Source organism: Callionymus lyra, chromosome 7 (genome assembly GCF_982586985.1).
Source record: "Callionymus lyra chromosome 7, fCalLyr1.hap1.1, whole genome shotgun sequence".
In the NCBI taxonomy this organism is placed as follows: domain Eukaryota; kingdom Metazoa; phylum Chordata; class Actinopteri; order Syngnathiformes; family Callionymidae; genus Callionymus; species Callionymus lyra.
This window is the reverse complement of record NC_141824.1, coordinates 17,851,846-17,877,546: the sequence shown is the minus strand read 5'-3', so window position 1 is coordinate 17,877,546 and position 25,701 is coordinate 17,851,846. Positions and strand designations below refer to the sequence as shown.

The following is a 25,701-nucleotide window of genomic DNA, read 5'->3' as shown; positions in this document are numbered from 1 at the left end:
TGAAAGAAAATATAAGGAAAATACTATATTCCTAGACAAGAAATGAATAAAACTTAAGAATCTGAGTGATGAATTGGATGTGACTCACTCCCGCTTTTACTCGGGTTTAATGTTCCTATGTAGTGAAAATATATTTTATACTAAAGAGAAGTATAAAAAGAGAAAAATAAAGTATTAATATGAAAGAAAATATAAGGAAAATAGTTACATTCTTGGACAAGAAATGAATAAAACTCAAGAATCTAAGTGACACATTGGATGTGACTCACTCCCGCTTTTACCCGGTTTAATGTTCTACTGTAGTGAAAATATATTTTATACTAAAGAGAAGTATAAAAAGAGAAAAATAAAGTATTAATATGAAAGAAAATATTAGGAAAATACATATATTCCTGGACAAGAAATTAATCAAACTCAAGAATCTTAGTGATACATTGGATGTGACTCACTCCCGCTTTTACCCGGGTTTAATGTTCCTATGTAGTGAAAATATATTTTAAACTTAAGAGAAGTATAAAAAGAGAAAAATAAAGTATTATTATGAAAGAAAATATAGGGAAAATACTTATATTCCTGGACAAGAATCAAATAAAAGTCTAGAATCTGAGTGACACATTGGATGTGACTCACTCCCGCTTTTACTCGGGTTTAATGTTCCTATGTAGTGAAAATATATTTTATACTAAAGAGAAGTATAAAAAGAGAAAAATAAAGTATTTATATGAAAGAAAATATTAGGAAAATACATATATTCCTGGACAAGAAATTAATCAAACTCAAGAATCTTAGTGATACGTTGGATGTGACTCACTCCTGCTTTTACCCGGGTTTAATGTTCTTCTGCAGTGAAAATATATTTTAAACTTATGAGAAGTATAAAAAGAGAAAAATAAAGTATAAATATGAAAGAAAATGTCAGGAAAATACTTACATTCTTGGACAAGAATTGAATAAAACTCAAGAATCTGAGTGACACATTGGATGTGACTCACTCCCGCTTTTACCCGGGTTTAATGTTCCTCAGTCGTGACAATATATTTTAAACTTAAGAGAAGTATAAAAAGAGAAAAATAAAGTATTATTATGAAAGAAAATATAGGGAAAATACTTATATTCCTGGACAAGAATCAAATAAAACTCTAGAATCTGAGTGACACATTGGATGTGACTCACTCCCGCTTTTACCCGGGTTTAATGTTCCTATGTAGTGAAAATATATTTTATACTAAAGAGAAGTATAAAAAGAGAAAAATAAAGTATTAATATGAAAGAAAATATTAGGAAAATACATATATTCCTGGACAAGAAATTAATCAAACTCAAGAATCTTAGTGATACGTTGGATGTGACTCACTCCCACTTTTACCCGGGTTTAATGTTCTTCTGCAGTGAAAATATATTTTAAACTTATGAGAAGTATAAAAAGAGAAAAATAAAGTATAAATATGAAAGAAAATGTCAGGAAAATACTTACATTCTTGGACAAGAATTGAATAAAACTCAAGAATCTGAGTGACACATTGGATGTGACTCACTCCCGCTTTTACCCGGGTTTAATGTTCCTCTGTAGTGAAAATATATTTTAAACTTAAGAGAAGTATAAAAAGAGAAAAATAAAGTATTATTATGAAAGAAAATATAGGGAAAATACTTATATTCCTGGACAAGAATCAAATAAAACTCTAGAATCTGAGTGACACATTGGATGTGACTCACTCCCGCTTTTACCCGGGTTTAACGTTCCTCTGTGCATTAAATATATTTTAAACTTAAGAGAACGATAAAAATAGAAAAATAATCTATTTATATGAAAGAAAATATCAGAAAAAAAGTTATATTCCTCGACAAGAAATTAATAAAACTTAAGAATCTGAGTGATACATAGGATGTGACTCACTCGGGATTTTACCCGGGTTTAATGTTCCTTTGTGCATTAGTTAGTTCGATTTTTGTTTGGACAAATGATTATTCAACAATAAAAAATCACAGTTAGTTTCATCATCCTTAACTCAGAATTTCGCTGTACTTTGACAATTCATCCTAATTCCAGAAGTACTTGTATGTTAATAAAAACGACATTCAATATTTTAACTAATAAATAACAAAAAATAACTACTTTACACGCACTTTGAAACATAATAATTTCAAATATTGATGTAAAAGAATTGAAATATATTCCAAAAAAACATGTTGCGAGTCATCAGGTCTGAATAAAGCACCAGATGATGACGTGAATTCTAGTCCTTCATGGTAAAAGAAAGAGCTTCAGAAAAGCTGATTACGAGCCTGAAAGAGAGATTTTCATAAACTCTCTGAAAGGATGTTTGAGCTTCACTAAAGCTACATGCAGCAGAGTCGCCGGTGTGTGTTTAGAAAACCGGTCTCTGCCAATAATTAGTCCGTGAATGCGGCGACTTGACGGATTCCTGCAGGAGTTTTCTTTGGACGCACGTGAAAAGAAAAGAAACCTTATTTAAAATTAAAACATAGTTTCTTTGTGCTAGAAAAGCAAAGAATTAATGACTTCAAATATGACTTTTTCCCTTTATCATCATCAGCATCCAGGCTGCAAACTGTTGTCATGGCGACCTGCTGGTTTTTGTAACCACAGCAAATGCAGAAATAAAACCTGGTCCTGGTTCCGTAAAGAGCCCGCGAGCTTCATTAGAGTCCGACAACGATTCCTCGTCCGCCTCGCAATCTCCAGCACCTCAGACTAATTGAAACGAGGCGTCTCCGGGTCTCGCCGCTGACAGTCCGACAAATCCCGAGCAGATTAAAACGCGACCTCCATGAGATGCACCGTCTCAGGAATGACTTCTCGGCGGCACAAACAAGTCGTCACGCCAGATTCATCGGGTCGACATTGTGGTGTCGGACGAGAGGACGAGGATTTCATCACCGTGACGAGGTCTGTGGTTGAAAAACCGCTGCAGCCGCAACAACAGGATCTTCCTAATGTACGAACTTCTTCACTTTACTAATGTTGAGGACGTCAAACCTGGTCAACAGCCGGAGCAACTCGTATCCACCAGTTACTTAGGAGGCTTCTCTCTAAACACAACCTTTCTTTTTTAAAAAAAATAATATTTACATATAAATATTTACCAATAATTATATTTAAAGATAAAAAAGAACTTCATAAATTATAAATATTTATAAAAAATGTCAGAAGCAGAATTGTATTGCCAGTGTTTTTATTGCAAAATAAAATAATATGATAAAAAAAAGCTTTAAAAATACAATTAATTAAAATAGAACGAGATATTATCATAAAATATCATTTAAATATTAAAATAGTTACACAAATAAAATAACATGAATCACATTAAATCATAATAAAACATATAATTTATGTTTTTATTCAATCAAGTTGAACTATTAATATATGAAATATAAATATTTTTAAAATGTAATTATTACATTATTTTGTTTAGAAAAATACGTATATACTGTATATACATAAAACTCACCATTATCTATTGCATTAAAGCTCTTTAATTTTTTTTCATAATTCAGAGTAAAAAATGTTTAAAAAAAAAAGTTTTCTTTTTAATAATACATTTAGTAATAATAATGTACATTTTTTTTATATGTATGTATATACTGTATGTTTGCTTAAATCTAACAATAATAAAGATTATTTTATATTATTTTACTATATTATTATATGTATTAAACATATATTACAGCATTATATTCTATATCATACTTTTCATTATATTTCAGCATACTTATATAAGAAAATATATATATATATAAAATATATATATTACAGTATATAAAACAGAACTTGATCAAATTTTGCAAGTAACTCAAATTTACATCATAATAATAAATGCATTTTTGATTAATTGTATTTTCAAGGTGTCGTCAAGTCCAGAACTACTTCAGAAAGACTTGAATCACATCAACAAATGACTCTCCTGACAACGACATCACTTTCTGTGACCGATGCTAACACACACACACACACACACACACACACACACACACGACCACCTTGACGCAGAGAAGTTAATGACATCATCAACCTCAGCCAGAGACGGAGAAGAAAGAGGAAGAAAAAGGAATGTCAGGCGCAGCTGTTCGCTTCACTTCCCGCTCAAGACTCAACATGCAAAGTCAGAACTCGCCTCCACAACACACAGAGAAACACTTTACAATATCAAGCTCTGAGACGCAGGAAACTCTCGGGTCTGTTTTCAATCAGACGCTCGTTACGACTGTTTGGCGACTCATTTATTTTCTTCCTGTTACGTTTGTTTCTCTACTGCAACATATATAAAGTGAAGGAGCAATTAGGAAACTCTCTCATCGGCCAATCTGTTTTTTTGACATTCCAATAAACTTAGACCCCCTTGAGCGGATTGACCTACTTTTCGGGAAGTTACTTTGTCGCCGACAAACGACTATAAAAATGTCAAATTAAATAAGAACATTATTGAATAATAATAATAATAATAATAATAATAATAATAATAATAACAATAATAACAATAATAACAATAACAGAGATGAAAAATATAACGAAAACCATTTAAAAAAAAAAATCTAAATTATAATTAATCATTTCGAGTTAGAGAACTAAAATAAAATAAAAATAAAAGAGATACATGATAATAATAACTATTAAAAGGACGGAAATATACGTCACAATAACAGTAGAAATCGTGGAATTAAATATTTGTAAATTCATAACAATAACAATAACAATAACAAAAATAATAATAATAACAGAGATTAAAAACTGGAGGAAATAAATTAAAAAATATAACGAAAACCATTTAAAAAAAAAAAATCGAAATTATAATTAATAATTTCGAGTTAGAGAACTAAAATTAAATCAAAATAAAAGAGATACATGATAATAATAACTATTAAAAGGACGGAAACAGACGTCAAAATAACAGTAAATATCATGGAAATAAATATTTATTTTTAAATTCAATAAATAATTTAAAAAAAGAGAACAAACATTAAAGTTAAACTACTTACTGTAGCTCCTTATGACAAAATGAGGTTTTCAATTAACTAAACGTAAAAAAGGTTAGTTATAAAAAAGTGTAAAATATAGTAAGATTATAGAGGAAATTAGTTACATAAAAAGTATGTTTATGTATAAATGAAGATATTTAATAAAACTCCATAAAGAAATGAATGAAAAGCTTTTTGAAAATGTAAAAATAATACAAAATACAAGTTCAGTGTCACGACCGTCCAGGAGCTCGTGCACACGCTGGACGTGCACGTCATCGATCGACTCGTTTCCCTTCATGATATTTCCAGACCCTGTTGCTGTAGACGACGCCCACACACACACACACACACACACACGACCCGGGCGAGGTCGGAGAGAGTGATGTGAGCGTCTGCAGACCCAGCAACAATCAAAGCTCTTTCCTCAAACACCTCCTTCCAGCAGCAGGAGCAGCGAGGGAGGCGCAGATCCGTCCAGACCCACCAGAGACCCACCAGGGACCCACCAGGGACCCATCAGGGACCCACCAGGGACCCGCCACCGTCACCTGCTCCTGCGGAGCTAAAGCGACCTGACGGAGGTCTGATGGGAGCCGACAGGCACTCAGGGCGCTTTCACAAGTCTTTTAACTCCAGTGACACTTGATTTACACAAACAACTTCTATAGGTAGTTTATTTATTTCATTTTTCTTCTCTTAGGCCCAATAAATGTTGACCTTAAGATTTATTTTGTCTTCTTTTTAAGCTGTTTTTCTGATGCTTTCTTTTTTTTTTTTTTTTAAGCTGTCGACGTTTTTAAATGTCAACTTCAGTTTTTTTATTCTTTTGTTTCTGTCTGCCAAAGTTGAACTTTAGATATTTAGACTTGAACTCTTTCAAACATTGTTCTGTCATCCATTCATCCATCAACCTTTCATTCATCCATCAATCTATTCATCTATCCATCAATCAACCCTTTAAACATCCACACATTTACTTGTTTATTTAACAATTTATCTTTCATCTATTCGTCCATTTAACTATCAATCCATCCATCCATCCATTAATCTATCCATCCATCCATGTATCTATCAATCCACCCACCCATCTATTTATCTATCCATCCATCCATCCATCCATCCATCCATGTATCTATCCATCCATGCATGTATCTATCCTTCAATACATGTATCTATCCTTCCATCTATGTATCTATCCTTCCATCCATGTATCTATCCATCCATCCATGTATCTATCTATCCACACACCCATCTAATAATCTATCCATCCATCCATGTATCTATCAATCCACCCATCCATCTTTGTATCTATCCATCCATCCATGTATCTATCTATCCACCCACCCATCTATTTATCTATCCATCCATCCATGTATCTATCAATCCACACATCCATCCATGTATCTATCCATCCATCCATGTACCTATCCATCCATGCATGTATTTATCCATCCATCTATTAATCTATCCATCCATCCATGTATCTATCAATCCACACATCCATCCATGTATCTATCCATCCATCCATGTATCTATCCATCCATCCATGTATCTATCCATCCATGCATGTATTTATCCATCCATCTATTAATCTATCCATCCATGCATGAATCTATCAATCCACCCATCCATTCATGTATCTATCCATCCATCCATGTATTTATCCATCCATCTATGTATCTATCCATCCATCCATGTATCTATCCATCCATGCATGTATCTATCCATCCAACGATCCATCCATTAATCCTAACATGTATCTAACCATCCATAAATGTTTCTATCCATCCATCCATGTATCTATCCACCCATCTATGTATCCATCCTTCCATCTATGTATCTATCCATCCATCTATGTATCTATCCATCCATGCATGTATCCATCCTTCCATCTATGTATCTATCCATCCATCTATGTATCTATCCATCAATACATCCATGTATCTATCCATCCATCCATGTATCCATCTATCCATCCATGTATCTATCCACCCATCTATGTATCTATCCATCCATGCATGTATCCATCCTTCCATCTATGTATCTATCCATCCATCTATGTATCTATCCATCAATACATCCATGTATCTATCCATCCATCCATGTATCCATCTATCCATCCATGTATCTATCCACCCATCTATGTATCCATCCATCTATCTATTAAAAAGACAATTAAAAAAGGATTGTTTTAAAAACATAAAGACACTGTATGACTATCTATCTATATCAATCTTTACATATACAGTATATCTTCAGTTTTGTGATTGTCAAACATTGATCTAACTTTGAAGGTGGACGTGCCAGTGAGTCGGCACTAGATCAGAACCTGGTCTTTGTGAACGCCTCCTGAGTGGCCCCTGAAGAAGCAAAGCCATGCCAGCGATACAGACGGAAAACCCCGGAGCTCCACCGACGGTCCACCTACCTGTGATATTGACTTCCACGATGCCGGTGCGGGTCCCGATGCCGTTGGTGGCGCGGCACTCGAAGGCCCCGGCCAGGTCGTAGGTCACCGGCCCCTTGAAGAACAGAGTGTTGTTCTTGATCTCCACGTTGTTGGGGATGGATCCGTTCAATCTGTGGCGACAGTAAACGAAACATGAGGATTGGATACACTTCAGGTGTCAGTATAGAAAAAGTAGTATTGACGGATCGGCTAACGACGCTTCAAGATACAGTGTCACCATATGTAAAGGCCCCTATGGACACTATAGGCTCTGAACCACCAAACCAAGGAAACATTACATCATTTTGCTATAGAGAGCGCCACCTACGGAGCTGTCAAAGTCCTGACAATGTATTGCGAAACCTCATTAACTTGTCACTACTTTTACGGGGGTTAACTGACGGGACTCTTTGCCGGGTCTTGTTATTGAGGTCCTGAATATTATTGCGAATTCCAGGAATACTCAAGTGAGCGTCATCCATCAGGTCCACACAGGTGCAATGGTGGGACGGGGGTGAGACCAGGGTCTCTTCCGTGTCCTCGACGACAGCCCGGCTCACTGAACCGAAAAGGCCTCATGGGAGCTGTCAAGAGAGGTATTTGATGAAGGCCTGGCGCCCGAGGTGTTTGCCTTCATGCCTCTGCGTTCCTATTTCGATCGGGTCGCGGTAGCCGGGGGTCGGGGATCGTCAAGCCCACCTTCAATTAGCACAAATGTTTTTATGGTGCCCTCGGGCGGTTGTGCCCTTCCAACACTGCTCAGAGATCCTTTTGAAACCCGACTTCAATAGGCAGATCGAAGCATATGATCGATTAACTAGAGGCAACAAAAACACCCTGAAATATTTATGGAACAACTTTTGAAGGGAAGATTGTTGTGGGAATGAGACTCGAGTGAGTCATCGGTTTCCGGTGTGACCACAGCTGCAGATCACAGAAGTAAAGACTAGTTCAATTATTCTTTCAGTATCGGGTCTCAACAAAGAGAGGTCGTCATTAGAAGACGACTCACCATCTCGCCCTGAAATTAAAAGGAGTGAGTCACACGGGTGGTCACCTAACGCCGACATTACCGCGACAACTAAAAAAAAAACACATTTGTTTTGTCCACGATAAATAGTCAGATGTGACTCTCGAGAAATCTCCTGCCTGCTGCTGCCTCCGGAACGAGAGGGAAAAAAAATGAAGGTTTTAAGATTAAATGCTGAAAAAGCGTCTGAAAAGTTGAGAGGCCGGAAGTTTAATTGCAGAGTCGGCGCTTTAGTCGCCGCGAGAATCTATGATTTCTTTAGAGCCGAAATGTTTTAATGAAGAATCCATCAGTTCAGGAGCCCGTGGAGTATTTACAGTTAATGTTTAATGAGTGCATTCATAATCCTGTGACGGCCGCGGCCGCATAGAACCGCGGTTTCTTTGCATATTTGTCACATGTCGATGACAGTGGGAAAAAAAATCCAGCAGAGAAAAAGTAGGAAATGAATAATAAATACATTAAATCTAAGAAAATAATGATCACACTTAACCACATGATAACATTAACTGTCCAACAAAACAAAAAAAATCAAATATACTGTACGTTATTGTCTTAAAAACGTACAATGGAAAAAAGAAAAAAAAAACTACAAATAAATAGTAATTTTAATAATATTTTTAAAAAATAATAACAACTGTTTACCCATTCTAAACATTAACTGTTGAACACTTAAAGAAAACAAAAAGGAACAAAAATCTAAGATCTAATTACAAATCCATACACTTCGTAGTCTAAAGCAAAAAATAAATAAATAAATAAAAACTGGAAAAGAAGAAAGGGACCAAAAACTACAGATAAAGTAATTTAAAATGCTAATAATTTAAAAATAATGTCCACACTTAACCATTCAAAATATAAGGAAGAAAATCAAACAACTTCATAGTCTATAGCAAGAAAGAAAGAAAAAATCGGGCAAAGGAAAAACGACCAAAAAATATAAATAAATATTGGATAATGTTTTGTTATTAATTACTATTTATTATTTTAAATAGTAATTTAAAAATAATACAAATGTAACAATAAAAAACACTCCATAACCCCATTAACTTAAAAAACATGTGATAAAGAAAACTTGCTTAAATATATCATTGAAATATAAACAAAAAATAACAGAATATTCAGCAAAGGAAACTAAATACAGCTAATTAAAAATATTAAATAAAAAAACAAAAATGCAAAGTAATAACATAATAAAGCTAGGAGAAGAAGGTTTAAAAGGGACAAAACTATAATTTTGATAATACATAACTAATACTTATACAAGCCCAAAAGATAAAACAAACACAAACAAAAAAGAAAAATTAAAAAATGAATAGAAAAAATGTATGTATAGTCCATGACTGCTTTTGTAGATAACAGTGTATTATTTAAAAACTATAATAAACAATAAAAAATAAAACGTTCTATTTAAATAAACTTTGACTATAAAATGTAATAAACATTTTACAATCGTCATAAAAAAGCTTGGGAAATGAAGCCATGTTTCATGGTTGCTAGCGTATGCTTAAGGCAGCATGCTTAGCGCTGAACACGTATTCATGAATGGAGAGAAAGATGCTCATCCCAGCTAGCCAGGGCGCTCATGATAGTTTCAGTGGAGACACACCTGGACATGAACCGGACGTGTGGTAACTCGTCTTGAGCGAGAGACTGAATGTTGAAACAGGCTCAACTAAGAACACTTTTTTTGTGTGTGTGTGTGTGTGTGTGTGTGTGTGTGTGTGTGTGTCACTGTGACGCAACCCTGCCGGCTCGTTCCGGATCGTTCCGTCACAGCCTCGCTCTGACCTCCAGAGAGGAGCCCAGGGGAGCCTTCACAACACATTTGGCATCTCATTTTCAGCGCGGCGATGGCCGTCCCCTCGTATCTGTCAGCGCGGCGCCCTCGTCCTCCCCGATCACATCTCTGCGCCTCCTATCTTTGAAACCTCGCCTCCAACTTATCTTGTTGTGGCGCGAGGACTCTGTAAGCTAATGTATGCATGACAAAGGAAAGGCGGGGAGAATGGAGGGGGGTCCCCCACGGCACTATGAAGTCAAACAGCAGCCTGTGGAGAAGACACAATGAGGGGGTGACGCCCCATTACCCCCTTAAGTCCACAGGCTCTTTCATACCCCACACCACACAAGTGTCTGGATGAAGATGAAGCTAACATGCTAACACACTTCCATCCATCAATCTATTCATCCATCCATCTATCTACAGTATTTATCCATCTATTGGTCCAACTATTCATTAGTCTAGCTATCAATCCATCCATCTGTTCATCAAGGCATGCATATATTTATCCATCCATCCATCAATGTATCCGTCTATTATCAATTTATCCATTCATCCATCCATCAATGTATCCTTCTATTATCAATTTATCCATTCATCCATCCATCAATGTATCCGTCTATTATCAATTTATCCATTCATCCATCCATCTAACATCCATTTATCCATCTAACATTATTGCATCTAATTAACCGTCATCATCAACATCCATCCATCATCATCCATCCATGCATCTATCAATTAATCATCCACTAATCATACATCGAGCTTTTCGTTAATGTATCCATCATCCATCCATTTATTAATCATTGATAAACACCAATATATTCATCTATATATCCATCCTTCCATCATCCATCCATGCATCTTTTCTCCCATCTATCTAACCATCATCCATCCATCTATATATCCATCCTTCCATCATCCATCCATGCATCTTTTCTCCCATCATCTAACCATCATCCATCCATCTATATATACATCCTTCCATCATCCATCCATGCATCCTTTCTCCAATCATCCATCCATTCTACCATCATACATCCATGCATCTTTTCTCCCATCATCTAACCATCATCCATCCATCTATATATACATCCTTCCATCATCCATCCATGCATCTTTTCTCCCATCATCTAACCATCATCCATCCATCTATATATACATCCTTCCATCATCCATCCATGCATCTTTTCTCCCATCTATCTACCCATCATCCATCCATTCTACCATCATACATCCATCGATTCATCTATATATCCATTCTTCCATCATCCATCCATTCTACCACCATACATCCTTTTATTCATCTATATATACATCCTTCCACCATCCATCCATGCATCCTTTTGTCCCATCATCCATCCATTCTATCATCATACATCCATCTATTCATCTATATATATATCCTTCCATCATCCATTCATGTATCATTTCTCCCATCTATCTACCCATCATCCATCCATTCTATCATCATACATCCATCTATTCATCTTTATATCCATTCTTCCATCATCCATCCATTTATTAATCATCCATTTATCATACAACCATCGATTCATCTATATATCCATCCTTCCATCATCCATCCATGCATCTTTTCACCCATCTATCTATCCATCATCCATCCATCCCTCTATCATACATCCATCTATTCATCTATATATCCATTCTTCCATCATCCATCCATTTATTTATCATCCATCTATCATACACCCATCATTCATCTAAATATCCATCCTTCCATCATCCATCCATGCATCTTTTCACGCATCTATCTACCCATCATCCATCCATCATACCATCATACATCCATCTATTCATCTATATATCCATTCTTCCATCATCCATCCATTAATTAATCATCCATCTATCATACACCAATCTATTCATCTATATATCCATCCTTCCATCATCCATCCATTAATTAATCATCCATCTATCATACACCAATCTATTCATCTATATATCCGTCCTTCCATCATCCATCCATGCATCTTTTCACCCATCTATCTATCCATCATCCATCCATCCCTCTATCATACATCCATTATCCATTAATCTATCCATCTACTTATAAGCTACTACAAAACTAATGTCATTTTTCCAGTCCACACAGTTGAAGTGCATTAATGTATTCATCTGTTCATCTCAATCTTCCCTCATTAACATGGCCGCGGACCTTCTTTTTGTTGTTTACGTCCTTCTGGAACCGATCCGTCAAATACCTGAGTCGACACCATCCCGCTCCAGTCGCGTCTTGTAGCAACAATTACAGGGAGCGAGCAGCACATTCCCGTCTTTCACGATGCCACTCGAGGCTTAAACCCGGAGTTGCGAGTCGATCCCCTCGAGGGCTCAGACGACGCAGCGCTCTTTGCCTCCTGCTTGTGTGTTTTTGCAGCAAAGTCAAACGAGCGCTGATGTCAGCCCCGCGGTGTTCCAGCCTAATCCTCGTCTCCCGACTCGAGCTCCCCGAGTGTGCGAGCGCTCGATGCTAACGGTGCCCTCTGCGCCCCCTGGAGAAGTCGCGCTCCGACAACGACGTTTTTCTTTGCTAAAAAGACTTCAAAGGCTGGACCACAAAACTTTGCATTCAGACCGAGGGTTGCCAGTGTGTGAGAGCGTGCCAGCGAGTGTGTATGAGAGCGTGCCAGGATGCGTTTCAATTGACCCTCTGTGCGCTCCCTCAGGCCCGGCTCTTATTCCTGCAGCACATCTGGTAGCCCACGAAAAAAGACGAGAAACGCTGGGGCGTGAGGATTGTGTCGTGATGATCGCACAAACTTTGGTAGAAACGAGTGTAATTACAGGAGGAACAAACAAATCAAACATTCAACGGTGCGTCATCTCTGCAGCAGCACGAACCATAAAAACACTAGAACAAGAGAACTATTAGTGGTTGTGTAGGGACGCGTGGAATCATAAATAATGCTACTATGACGTTCTACACCGGACGATTACATTTTCCGAAGGCCAACATTATTATGGACTATTGCAACAGTTTATTTTCATGTCTTAACAAGAATGATCTGTCTCGCCTGCAGCTGATTCAGAACTCTGCAGCCAGAATTCTGACACGCTCCACTAGAAGAACTCACATTTCTCCGGTCCTTAAAACTCTTCACTGGCTTCCAGTTTCTTTCAGGATCAACTTTAAAATTCTGGTTCTTACTTTCAGATCTATTCATGGTCAGACTCCTCCTTACATCAGTGATCTGATCCAGCCTTACACCCCAGCTCGGGCTCTGAGGTCTGTGGATCAGAATCTACTGATGGTTCCTGAACACGGTTCAGGACCAGAGGAGAGAAATCCTTCCAGACTGTTGCTCCTAAGCTTTGGAACAATCTTCTTCTCTCTTTGCGCTTGATGGATCTACTGACTCCTTTAAGAAACATCTTAAGACGTGTTTATTTGTTTAGGCTTTTCCTTGATTTTCTGGAACTCCTGTTGTGTTATCAGTTTTATCTTGACCTTTAAAGTATATACTTTATTGAATATTGTCTTGATTGTTTAAGCACTTTGTGACCCTGGTCTGGAAAAGCGCTATACAAATAAAAATTACTTACTTACTTACTATTATATGCATTGTTTTGAGGGGCAAACGAAAGAAGGGCTGAAAACGATAGGCGTGTATTGGCAACAATCTGGTTATCACAACACAGGGGCAACAATATGATATATTGTAATACTGTAGTAAGAAGGATATATTTGTAGTATTGTCCGAGTCCTTGACTCTGGAATGTACGGACCGCATGACTCTTGACGAAGTCGTAACTACTTCAATTTGTTTTGAAACTAAAATATATCCAAGCTTTAAAAGAGGCTGGAGTCGACTGTATCTGCTTGTCCTCAGTCATCGCCCGGGATCTCGCTGGATTTAATTGTTGCTCTAGGTTATGTTAGGTAGAACTTTATTGATCCCTCAGGAGGTCTCCTTCGGGTGTGTGCAGGACGTGATACCTGCTGCCATCTAGCGGCGGGAAGTTAAATTGAAACACAAAAATGAACAAACTCGAAATCGAAATGAACAAAAAATGAAGATAAACCCTAAAAAAGTTGTATTGTTTGTAGACCACAAAATATATAAAATCTATGTATATATTTTTTTAAATGGATACATTACTGTTCAATATTGATACAGTGCTTTGAAAGATGATCGCAAATATAGCGATTTATCTATATTTTCTGGACTCACAGTTTCCACTGGTAGACGGTCACAGGCGGGTTAGCGTCGGCCCGGCAGGTCAGCTGGACGTTCTGACGGTTCAGGTACCAGTTCCCATCGAAACCCTCGATCGTCACCTCTGGCTCATCTGCAAAAAGCGAGAGTCAGAGTCACAAAACTTTAGTCACAAACTTTAATGTAAGTAAGTAAGTAATTTTTTAGTTATATAGCACTTTTCCAGACCAGGGTCACAAAGCGCTTAAACAATCAAAACAATATTCAATAAAATATATACTTTAAAGATCAAGATAAAACTGATAACACAACAGGAGTTCCAGAAAATCAAGGAAAAGCCTGAACAAATAAAAACGTCTTAATGGAGACGCGTGACGTCACTGGGACGCAATTGCACCCCTAGTGGACAGATTAACATCTGCAGATAAACTATTAAAAAACAAAGTGTTTCAGATGAAAATCAAATTTTTAATGAGCTCATAAAACATCAAGAGGGAAAATAAAAGGTTAGTTAGACACGAGCGCTACACGGAATTGGATTCTAAAAATATAATTTAATTTAGTCTCTGCAGCTCATTTGTTGAGTTTAGCGACTGAAACGATTCCTTAACGGCAATTAAAGATCGTCCGTCGCGGCAAAAAAAACGCACAACATCCGACGAAAGACTCACACTGAACGTTGAGGACCACGCTGTCCTTGATCACCTCGCTGCGGTACGTGACGATGCAGGTGAGCCTCTGCTTGTGGGTCTCGCGGCCCGGGATCACCACGTAGTTGCTGCGCACCGTCACCGTCCCGTTCTGGTTGCGGGTCTCCTGGAAGGTGGCCTCGCCCTTCAACCTGGTGTCCCACTTGATGACGCTGGGGGGCTTCCCGTTGGCCGACACGCAGGTGGCGACGGTCATCTTGCGGCGCTGGGAGCGGGCCACGATGGTGGGGGTCGTCAGGGTCATGCGGGTCATCGGACGAGCTGCAAGAAATCACCGGAGAAGACGTTGAAGTCGAGTGACGACCAGAGTCAAATTGCTTCACCAGACTAGAGTCTAGACGATCCAGAGTGATGTCTCTTTATCGCTCATTTATCCACAATTTCACATCAATTTATTCATTTTTTCTCTGGTTTTTATTACATTTTGTCATTCAGTTCAGTCAACCTTTGAGCAAAATCTTTATTTCAGACTGTGAGAAGAAACGAGTACCCGGAGTAAACCAGGGTCATTTCTAACAATTATAGGTTTTTCAATTTTCATTAATTAATTTAGTATAGAGTTTATTCTATTTATTTTTATTTGTATTATGATACAATTATTACAACATAAACTTGTGTTTATCTTTTTACTTTTCTGAATTAGGTTTAACAGTGAAATACTAATTTCCAGTTAATATTATTATTTTTATTATTCATGATGTTCTTTTAACAATTTTCATTAAAAAAAAAAAAAACTTCAAATCTTTCACTCAATTTTTAGCCAAGAGTAAAAAAAACATAGCGGACATTAATCAACTGTAATCAAACATTTTTCACCTTTAACTAAAACATTTATTTTTTTGGCTACAGTTTCACAAATCAAGAGATAGAAGTTGTTTTACTTCATTTTGGTGCTCCGCCCTCTAACAGCTTCGCTATAGGTTAGGGGGGGGGGCTTCACACCAACTCGTAGAACCTGAGATTATGATAGATAACTCAGGGGTTCTACTTCATATTGGTGCGAAGCCCTCTAACCAATAGCGAAGCTGTTAGAGGGCGGAGCACCAATTCGTAGAACCTGAGATTATGATAGATAACTCAGGGGTTCTACTTCATATTGGTGCGAAGCCCTCTAACCAATAGCGAAGCTGTTAGAGGGCGGAGCACCAATTCGTAGAACCTGAGATTATGATAGATAACTCAGGGGTTATCTGGTGGCTAAGTGGGCTAATGCTAGAAAACTTATCCCTTGTCTTATCTCAGGGTCAACTTGACCCGGAAACCAATGTGTTTGCGGTATCCCTTGTGTTGTCTCAGGGTCAAGGTGAACGACCACCATATGCAGGGAAGCCAGGGAAGTAGTCCGGGTCACCTTGACCCTGATATAACACACGGGTTAGTGGATGAAACGAGTGCTAGCGCCGTAGCATTGATGTTTGGAACGATTGAAGAGCTTTTCTCAAATGGATCAACAACGAAGATCAACTTCAAGACGTTCTTAAAAGAAAGTTATTTAAAAAAACAAAAAACACTTTCATCTGTAGGATTAACTTTCTTCTGCTCTGGTATTGATCCACACTTCACTCCAGCAACATGGACGGCCTCAGAAGATAGAAAAAAAAACAAAACAGATCTGCTGCTCAGACGATTTCCAATTACAGCGCAGCTCTGGCGAAGCTCCGACGAGGAAGCGCGCTCGACCACACAAAACGCGCCCAATTTGCGAGGCCGGCAATTAGCCGAGTCCTCGGAGCGCGTCGAGAACGCCGCGGGAAAAACAGTCGGATGTCGGAATCGTGACCGGAGGGGATTTTTCATCGTGCGATCGCCTCACAGGTGATGCAGGGGGTTGGTCACGCGTCACCACGAGGCTCCTCCTCCTCTAAGTCAACGTCTAATGAGAACTTTTCCCGGAAATAAACTGCATCCCAGGAAGTGTTTGTCACGACGACCTTAGCCAGATGACGGTCTGAAGCGACCGTATTGATCCTGGACTCACCTGCCATCTTCATTGAACGACCCTGCACTTTTCAAAACACATCGGCCAGTCGGTGTCAAACGACGGCACACCTCGCCGCCTTTTTTTTTCCGATCAATCGGCGTTAATGGAAGCCGTCGTGTTTAACAAGGAAGCCGCGGAGATGTTAAGTCCGACAACAAGAGCAGACGAGAACACCGAAGCAATTTGGAGGAAGAGGTTTTTACAGTTTCATCGCTCGAGCAGCCTCAGCAAACAACTTCCTCTATGATGTTTTCTTCGTGAATGACACACTCGAGCTGCCGCCAGTCTCGGCGCCGATCTTGGACCCTTTAAGAACCAAGAATCTGTATCATTTGTTTCAATAGAAATTAAGATAAAAAGTCAACTTACTAGCAAAATGACTCTAAACAGACATTATTAATCGATCTGAGATGATGAATTGGAATTATTTTACTTTTTACCGTAACAAACGTTCACTCCTTGACTTTTATTAGTTAATCTCCTGTAGACAAGACAGTGTCCAGAGGTTTGTGACACTCAAAAAGTGTGTCACGAATTGCGCACTTCTGCACTTACACTTAATATTTTGAATACACAAGTAAGTAAGTAAGTAAGTAATTTTTATTTATATAGTGCTTTTCCAGACCAGGGTCACAAAGCGCTTAAACAATCAAAACAATATTCAATAAAGTATATACTTTAAAAGTCAAGATAAAACAGTGCGTTCACACTGGGAAGTGTGAAAATGTAGTGCGCTATGTGCACTCAATTGCAATCTCAAACGGCCACAACATTGAGCGTTAAAAAGTAGTAGAAGAAGAAGTTGTTGAGTCATTTCCGGTTAGTGTGTAGCGACAGTGTTTGATTTGAGACAGTACTACCCTGTTGGAAGTGCACTGTCTTACAGTGTACTGTAAAGTAGTGCGCTTAGAGAAGTGCACGATTTAAAACCCAGCCCTAATCTTCCAACTCGCATAAAAATCTAGTGCCCACCGTATCATAACACAGTTTTGTCGTGTCCTCTCTCTCTTAATCTCACTCCCTCTCAGAAAACTCATCCGTTACGCTGCTTATTTTTAGCTGTAATTGGAAAGCTCTCGTTTTCAGCTTCCAGAAACCACCTGTATGCGTTTAATCGGAACATTAACTCATGTGCAAGTGAATGTTGGTCTATGTTTGGACAGTTGTACTGCCAATGTTTTCGGGATTTGAATCCAAAAAATGTATCCAATTGTAAATTTTTTCTTTAACCAATATTGCAATAGTGTGTCAGTACGCGACTATCGTTTTTCGTCATTCGTCACCAGTTGAAGTACCTGTCGTTTTGCTATCAAACAATATAAGATATAAGATACAAAACCACAAAAAATATTTTAACGGAAAAACCTTAAATAATACCGCATTAAAATTGTACCTTCAGTCCAAATTAAAGTTATTTTCTAAAACTTTAAATCCAGGTGTTTTCATCCAATTTAATACCGGTTGTCAGTCAAGATGTTTAGAAAATAATGATTGTACGATCAGAGTCATTTAAGTGTCTCACTTCCTGTTTTTATTGTGAAGCTCTTTTCGCCGTGTGTCGACTCGTGACCTGATTACCGTGATCCGTGTCACCTGTTCTCCTGATTGTGTTGTGATTACTAACCTCCTGTGTGCGTCGGTCTCTGCCGTCAGCGCTTCTGGCACAAGTATCGATCTCCTGTGGCCTTCATGTGTTCTGGCGGTGTCGTTGGCCCATGATTTCTCTGCCCTATGCTTGCCTTTTGTGTTTGTTTTGAATATATATTATACAATAATACATTTTTTATTGATTCATCATTTTTTTTTGTATTTTAAACAAATGTTCTTTCAATAAGAAGGTGTTAAATGCAGTTGATTCTCTTTTACCCTTTGTTATCTCAGGGTCAAGATGACCCAAAGGCCCTAAAAACAAATAGTGTTATCCATTGTGTTGCTTATGATAACACAACACAATTTTAAAAGTGTTAAACGATCAAGTTTTTCCAGTGAATAACTAGATTGGTACATTAGTCTGATGAAGCTTCATGAAGCAGTGTCATGTTGTTTAGTGGTCAGTAGGTGGCGCCATCAATTGATGTGATGTTTCATTAGAACAGTTGTTCAAAACAAAGAAAAAATAGTGCAGAGTCCGCCATCTAGTGGCCTCTGCACTATTTTGTTTGGTTGAAAATAATGACACTGCTTCATGAAGCTTCATCAGAACATCAGTAGCAAACAAATTTGCAATATGCTGAAGACCACGCAAAGCAAATATGAGGCACTGATCTCCGGAGCCTCACCTGGGAATCATGCTTGATCACAAACTACTCAAATTCGGCTATTTTTACTTAGAAGAATCGTCTATGTTTGCATTAGTTTCTGCCGATGCTATTTCGTCAGCATTAACTTCTTCTCCTTCTGTCGGTCGGTCGCCATGACTTTGAATGAAAATACCGCCACCTACTGTTGAGTCAGTGTAAACATTTGTTTAAATCTGTGATTCTAAAACAAATGAATTCTATTTAATTGTGATTAAATTCAATTATTAAATTAGATTAAATTAGACGCCTCAAAAACTGTCCATATTAGCTTCACTGTCTAACATAAAACGACAGCGTTTAGCTGTTAAACCTGGTCGACAGTCTGAGCGACTCATACCGGCACGAAGATTCGGGATGTTTGAACGCGATGTTTTGTCTGATCGCGAAAACACTCACCGTACACCGTCAGGTTGACCGTGTTCTCGCGGTTGCCGGCGGGAAAGGTGGTGTACTCGCAGATGTACGCCGCCTCGTCGGACAGCTGCAGGTTGGAGAAGACGATGGTGGTGTCCTCCAGCGACGGCGTGCTGCGGCGCACGGCCGCCTGCTTGAAGATGACGCGCTCCTTGAAGGGCTGCAGCACGGACACGCCCAGCGCCGGGTTGGCGATGGCCACGTTGTGCTTGGTGCCGTTGAGCAGCTTCTGCCAGGTGACCTGGGAGATCTTGACCGGGGGGTTGCTGTTGATGAAGATGCAGCGCAGCTCCACCTGGGAGCCCACGAAGCCGGACTTACTGGAGTCCATCTGGACCATCTGACCGCTTCCACCTGAGGAGGAGGAGAAGGAGAACGGAGGTTTAGCATCGGGAGGTGGGATTTGAACTCGCAACAGGAATCCACTCGGAACATAATTAGTCCCACTTTATTCCGAAACCTTTTACAAAAGACAGACTTCATTTGTGGTCGGAGCTGCTGATGAATCACAATGTATTCATTGGTACTTTAATGACTCGCGAACACTTCAGTCTCCGCCCGGAGCGGCTCCTGACTCCAGCAGGAGGTTTTTTTTATTGACGATAAAACCATCAAAAGTGAAACAATAGAGAGGCTCTGAAACTTCAACAATGTCGCTGCTGTTGAATCAGTGGAGTGTGCTCGAGAACAATATCACGGATTTAAATCACAAAGAACTGAATGTGAAAAGTTAAAAAAAAAAAGAATCGCAGGTGAAAATGAATGAATGTATTTAATGTGCTGATTCCCATCAAATATTTCACTTTTCGGTCATTTTTATTGTAAAATATTGATACATAGATACTTAATTAATATCTTGGAGGTATTTGTACATTTCAAGAACAAAAATAAAATGTTGCGCGAAAGTATAAATGTCAAATTTAGATGAAATAAAGAGACCAAAACTCTAAGGTACAGAATATCAACAGGTTAAAAAAGAAATGTTTAAATAAAGTGAGTTAGTCTATGTTTATGTTTGAATGAAATTAATATTGTTTAAAATCTAAAAAACATTATTATTATTATTATGATAATTCTATAAGTATATGTAGTATTTTAACTTTATTCAGTCATTATTAAAGACACTGTGACCTTTAACCTATGTATTTATTCATCTCAGTGATAAATCTGAATGAAACAAGTATTTTTTAGTTTTTTTTACATCTGCTCGGTTGAATTGACTCTAATAAAAGTACGAACACTATGGAGTTTAAAGGATGTTATGAATAAAACATACAAGTTAAAATAAGTTTTTTCAGCTAAATTTTGGATTTAAAAAGTTCTTCTTGGATGATCTGACGCTCGTGTCGTCCCTCGACATCTGTGTTATCTCAGGCCGGGGATTTATACTGTCTTCCAGGTGAAGGATGACGACGTCCCTCTTCCTGCTCCGTCTACCTGCAGCTCGGCTCGTATTTACAACCTTTTTTTTTCCCCGGCAGTAATTATCTCAGCGGGACCCACAGGAACCCTGTCTGTTAATCACACGCACCAGAACCCGACCCGGGCCGTGAATCAAGTCCTAAACCTTCTCGAGCCTCAAGTCTGCTGGGAGACAGACAAATGAAAGTGTGTGGTGTGATAAATTCATTTAATGCTTCTGTGAAATAAAATATTACCTTCATTTCTACATTTGTTCCAGAGTCTGGCTCCCTGAAATGAATCAAGTCGCATATTTGGAACTTGAGCGATAAAAATAGTTCTCAGATACTTTTTCTTCATTTCCATCTCTTTTAGTAGTCGTAAAGATATATATAAACATATTTTTAATAAGGATAATGAAATAAAACATGTCAAAAGTGTCAAAAGTATTTTATTTTATAATAATTTGTGTTATTTAATTAGTATTAGTTTGGGATTTAGTTATACCATTCAAACATTAAAAATATACTTTATTATAATTCCACTATTAAAATAAATAAAAATAAAATAATTTAAAGATTTTAATAGGTTGATTTTTATTTATTATTTCACTTTATATATATTTTTGTAACTTCTTTTAGTGTTTAAAATGTGAACAAAATAAATGAAATATCTTTCAATTGAATCTCTAATATTTTTTTTGTCTTACTATTCATGATTAATTATGTTTCGCAATGTTACTATCATTTTGTTTTATTTTAGGATTAATTTAGTCATTTTAGTCAAACATTTAATTCATATAAATATATATATATATATATATATTGCTCATATTCCTCAATTTAAAAAATAATTTAATAAAATAATTTAATATTTCATGTTAAAATATTGGTTTAAAATATTTATGTTCATTTTTTTAGTTTCATTTTTTACTTTAGATACATTTTTGTATCTTTTTTAGTTTAAAAGACTGTGAACGAAATAAATTAAACAGTTAAAATAGCTATGAATAACATATTTCCATCACGTTTTTTGTTTTATTATTTTTTAATTATTTTTGTTTGCAACGTTATTATTATTTTCCATTATTTCAGGGTTCATTTTTCATTCTATTAGACGTCTAAAATATGCTTTTAATCATTTTGTTCATATTTCTCACTCTAAACAAACAAGTTCATTTGGATTTCATGGGGAATTTTTTTTTATATTTAAAATGTCTTCATGTCAAAGTATTTTTTGTACTTCTATTTAGTTTTTTCTCATCATTTATTATGTCTTTTTTTATATATACTTTTCCTACCAGTGGTTTAATGAGTTAATTTTTATTTTTATTTTTTTTTTTTAAAATTTAAACCAAAATGTTTCGAGTTTCACGTTCAGTTATTTTTCCTCAACTCTGCTTCTGGCGGGAGGTTCTGGACGAGACCACAAATGTGGGTCGAGGCCGGTCATGAAGTTTAGGTTTCATTCTTGAATAGAAGCAGATCCATGTTTTTAAAGTCCAATTGAAGATATGCAGCGACTTTATTCACCATTAACTCTGGTGAAGAATGAATCTACCGTCTCTCGCGGTGAAACAATGCTGGCAGGGCCGGGTCTATCCGAGCCCCCCCTTCCCCCTCCACCACACACACACACACACTCACACACACACTCACATAACACACTCTTTCCACTCTCGGGTCTGATGCTCACAGAACCAACCAAATAAACAGCACAAATGGAAACCAGAGAGAAGAATAATTACACAGCCAACCAACCCAAATCCCCTCTGTGAAGGACCGGGGGCGCCCGTGGGGACCCCACTCTCTCAAAGAGCCTCAGCCCGGGCTGTAATTACGGACCCGACCGCAGAGAGGCAGAACCCGAGACGAGCATGCGAGAGCCATTATGGACGGTGGATCTCCAGAGGAGCAGCCGAGGGTAGAAGGAGTGTGTGGAGGTTTGACTGATGACCAGCGACGATCAAAGACTTACGGACGGATTATTATGATTCACAATGGTGGGAGGAGTCCATGGGTCTGATCCAGGACCGGCTAAAAATATCGATTAATATTTGTGATCATATTTTTATATACGATACATCATTATTTTCTCAACATTACTCAAAATGTTTGTACGTTAACCCGGGGCCTCCTCCTATTTGACGTCTTAAGAATATACCGAATAAAAGTGACTTATTCTGTAGGAGTTAATGTTCTACTCCGAGTCTCTCCTGGATGACTGAGCTTCCATACAGATGTTTGTTCTTACAAAGCTGCTGACCAAATCTGAGAGAAGAAATCCAGCTGTGGATATTTTTGTCTTCTGGCTCAGCTCTTTGTTCATCACCTCAATCCACTGATTTGGACTGGTCGGTCCACGCTTTTCAACTGAGAACCATGGTCTCAGACTTCGTTGTAAAAGAACGAAACGCCGACAGATTCGTCGGCTCCACCCGACCGCTCTCCGGACCCGACGCTCGTCATTATGGTATGGAAGGGGGCGAGAGTGAAGCTTCAGCCACAAAAGTGAGATATCAGCGTTTTAAAGCTACCGAAAATCTCCAAAAATGATGGATAACGTGATGAGCCGCGAGGGGCCGCGGCGAAGCGAGGGAGCCTCGCATTTTCACAGCAGCCGGGTCAAATCTCACTGACATCTCACTTCCACGGAGACGAGAAGCCTCTCCTCCTCGCTCCGCCGTCCACGAAGTTAAATCCGTATTTTTTGCATCAAGAGTTCTGCCGCTAAAGCTCCGCCATCGGTTCTGATAAGATCCCTGTGACTTCCACCCCACTCTCAACGAGTCCGTTGATAAAACACGACATGAGCCGGTTTTCGGGATAATGAGTGTTTAGCGTTGTCCCAGTTCCCATGGTGCTGCCGTGGGTCCATGAGGTCCAACGTTCACGGCCACACAGGCAGCTCCGGGGGGTTTAGGGGGTTCCTAATCTGCTGTTTGTTTCTCCCTCTGCTGCTTGAAACACTGGTTTGTTCTTCAGTTTGTCAGTTTTAATCTCAAAATTGACATCAGTAGCTGATGCCGGGAATCAAATCAGTGTCGCACACTTGACAGTCACAGAGCTACACACAAGGACTGGCGTGGTATTTGTCGCACTCACAAGTCCCGAAGGCATGCGATTGGACTGGCACTCGAAGTCTAGCGAACCCCCGGTTTCTGCTGTGCGACTTTGACAACTACCACTTTAGGGGTCACCACAAAGTCCGGCACTGGTGGTTTGTGTCGCAAAGCATACAGGCTAAGGTACCAGCACAAGAAGTTGCGACGCAGGTATGCCAGTCCGGTACCGTGTCCGGCATGAACACAAAAGTGTTCTAAAAGTTTACGGCGGCACACACAGTTTGATGTTGACAGAGTTTATAATATTCACATAGAAGCCGCTTGAAGTTCCGCAGTGCAAGACGCACAACAGTTGACTGTTTGCGACGCACAACAGTTGTCTGTTTGCGACGCACAACACAACTTGCGCCTGATACACGCTAACCATGTGCCACCTGGAGCTTGTGCGGCATGCCCACGTACAACCGTAAGAATAAGGTGATGCATTTAAAGAGAATAATGCGCCAAGAAAAAGTTCAAAAGTTGTGTTTTTTAGTGCGTGTATTTGACCTTGTTAACCTCATTAAGTTTCGTGATGAAAGTAGGACATTTTTTCCATCGGAGGATTGGGTTGACGTCTTTTTCAAATGCCAATAGTGTTTTATTTTGTAAAGAAACCGGATAGACTTTACTTTTATAACTAGTTTCCTGACAGAACGTTTTTATCAACAGTAGTGTTTCGGGATGAAGTCGGGTAAATTGGGATAAATCCCTATTGTTGTGTAGTTCATCTTGTTGCAAAAATGCTCCCCGACTCTTTGTGTTGTAATAGTTTAAAGTTTTCACCGGCCAAAAAATAAAGTCGCACCACCTGCACCACTAGTCCGGGGGTTGATCTCCGACCAGGACCTAGTGCTGAAACCTAGTTAAGTTTGTGCGCACGGTAAATAACTAGAAACCCGCCCACAAAAATAAAGACTAGACCAGCGACTACGACTGTGCGGCAAACACACTTCTGGCATCGGGGCTCCGACACTCCTGGCAAACTTAAGTGTGGCATAGATACAATCTGTTTACAGAGGCGACACACACTCGAGAGCGGCTCTCAAAGAGGCACTGATGGAGACACATGCCGACGCTGTCGTCGAGATGTGTGCGAGACAAACGCGTTAAGCTCGGCGTTCAACGCCCACCGGCGCTTTAAGAATCACCGTCTATGTTGTGTCGCCCTCGTGGGAGTTCGCAGGACTGAGCTTTCTTGAGCAGACGGAGCCATATTGTAAAAGCTAGGGGTCTCCTGCGTGGGGGCTTCTAGGACGGGGAACGCGATGCTAACGCGAGCGTTATCCACAGTCTGACGCCACTTGACGGGGGCTCGACTTGCCCCCCCCCCTCCCGGGTAAACAAGCGGCGTACCTGCCAAAGC

At 38.7% G+C, this 25,701-nt stretch overlaps 1 protein-coding gene across 5 annotated transcripts in view; it reads right to left on the bottom strand.

The window, feature by feature from the left end:
- nectin1b (nectin cell adhesion molecule 1b) overlaps positions 1-25,701 on the bottom strand; it is a 195,941-nt gene that overhangs the window by 99,390 nt on the left and 70,850 nt on the right. For all 5 annotated transcript variants that reach the window (XM_087796355.1, XM_087796356.1, XM_087796357.1 and 2 more), the window contains exons 2-5: positions 19,814-20,185; positions 15,098-15,397; positions 14,442-14,559; positions 7,409-7,560 (exon numbers count right to left, since the gene is read on the bottom strand). In XM_087796355.1, coding sequence (XP_087652481.1) covers positions 7,409-7,560; positions 14,442-14,559; positions 15,098-15,397; positions 19,814-20,185 — 942 coding nt within the window. The remainder of the gene's footprint in view (positions 1-7,408; positions 7,561-14,441; positions 14,560-15,097; positions 15,398-19,813; positions 20,186-25,701) is intronic.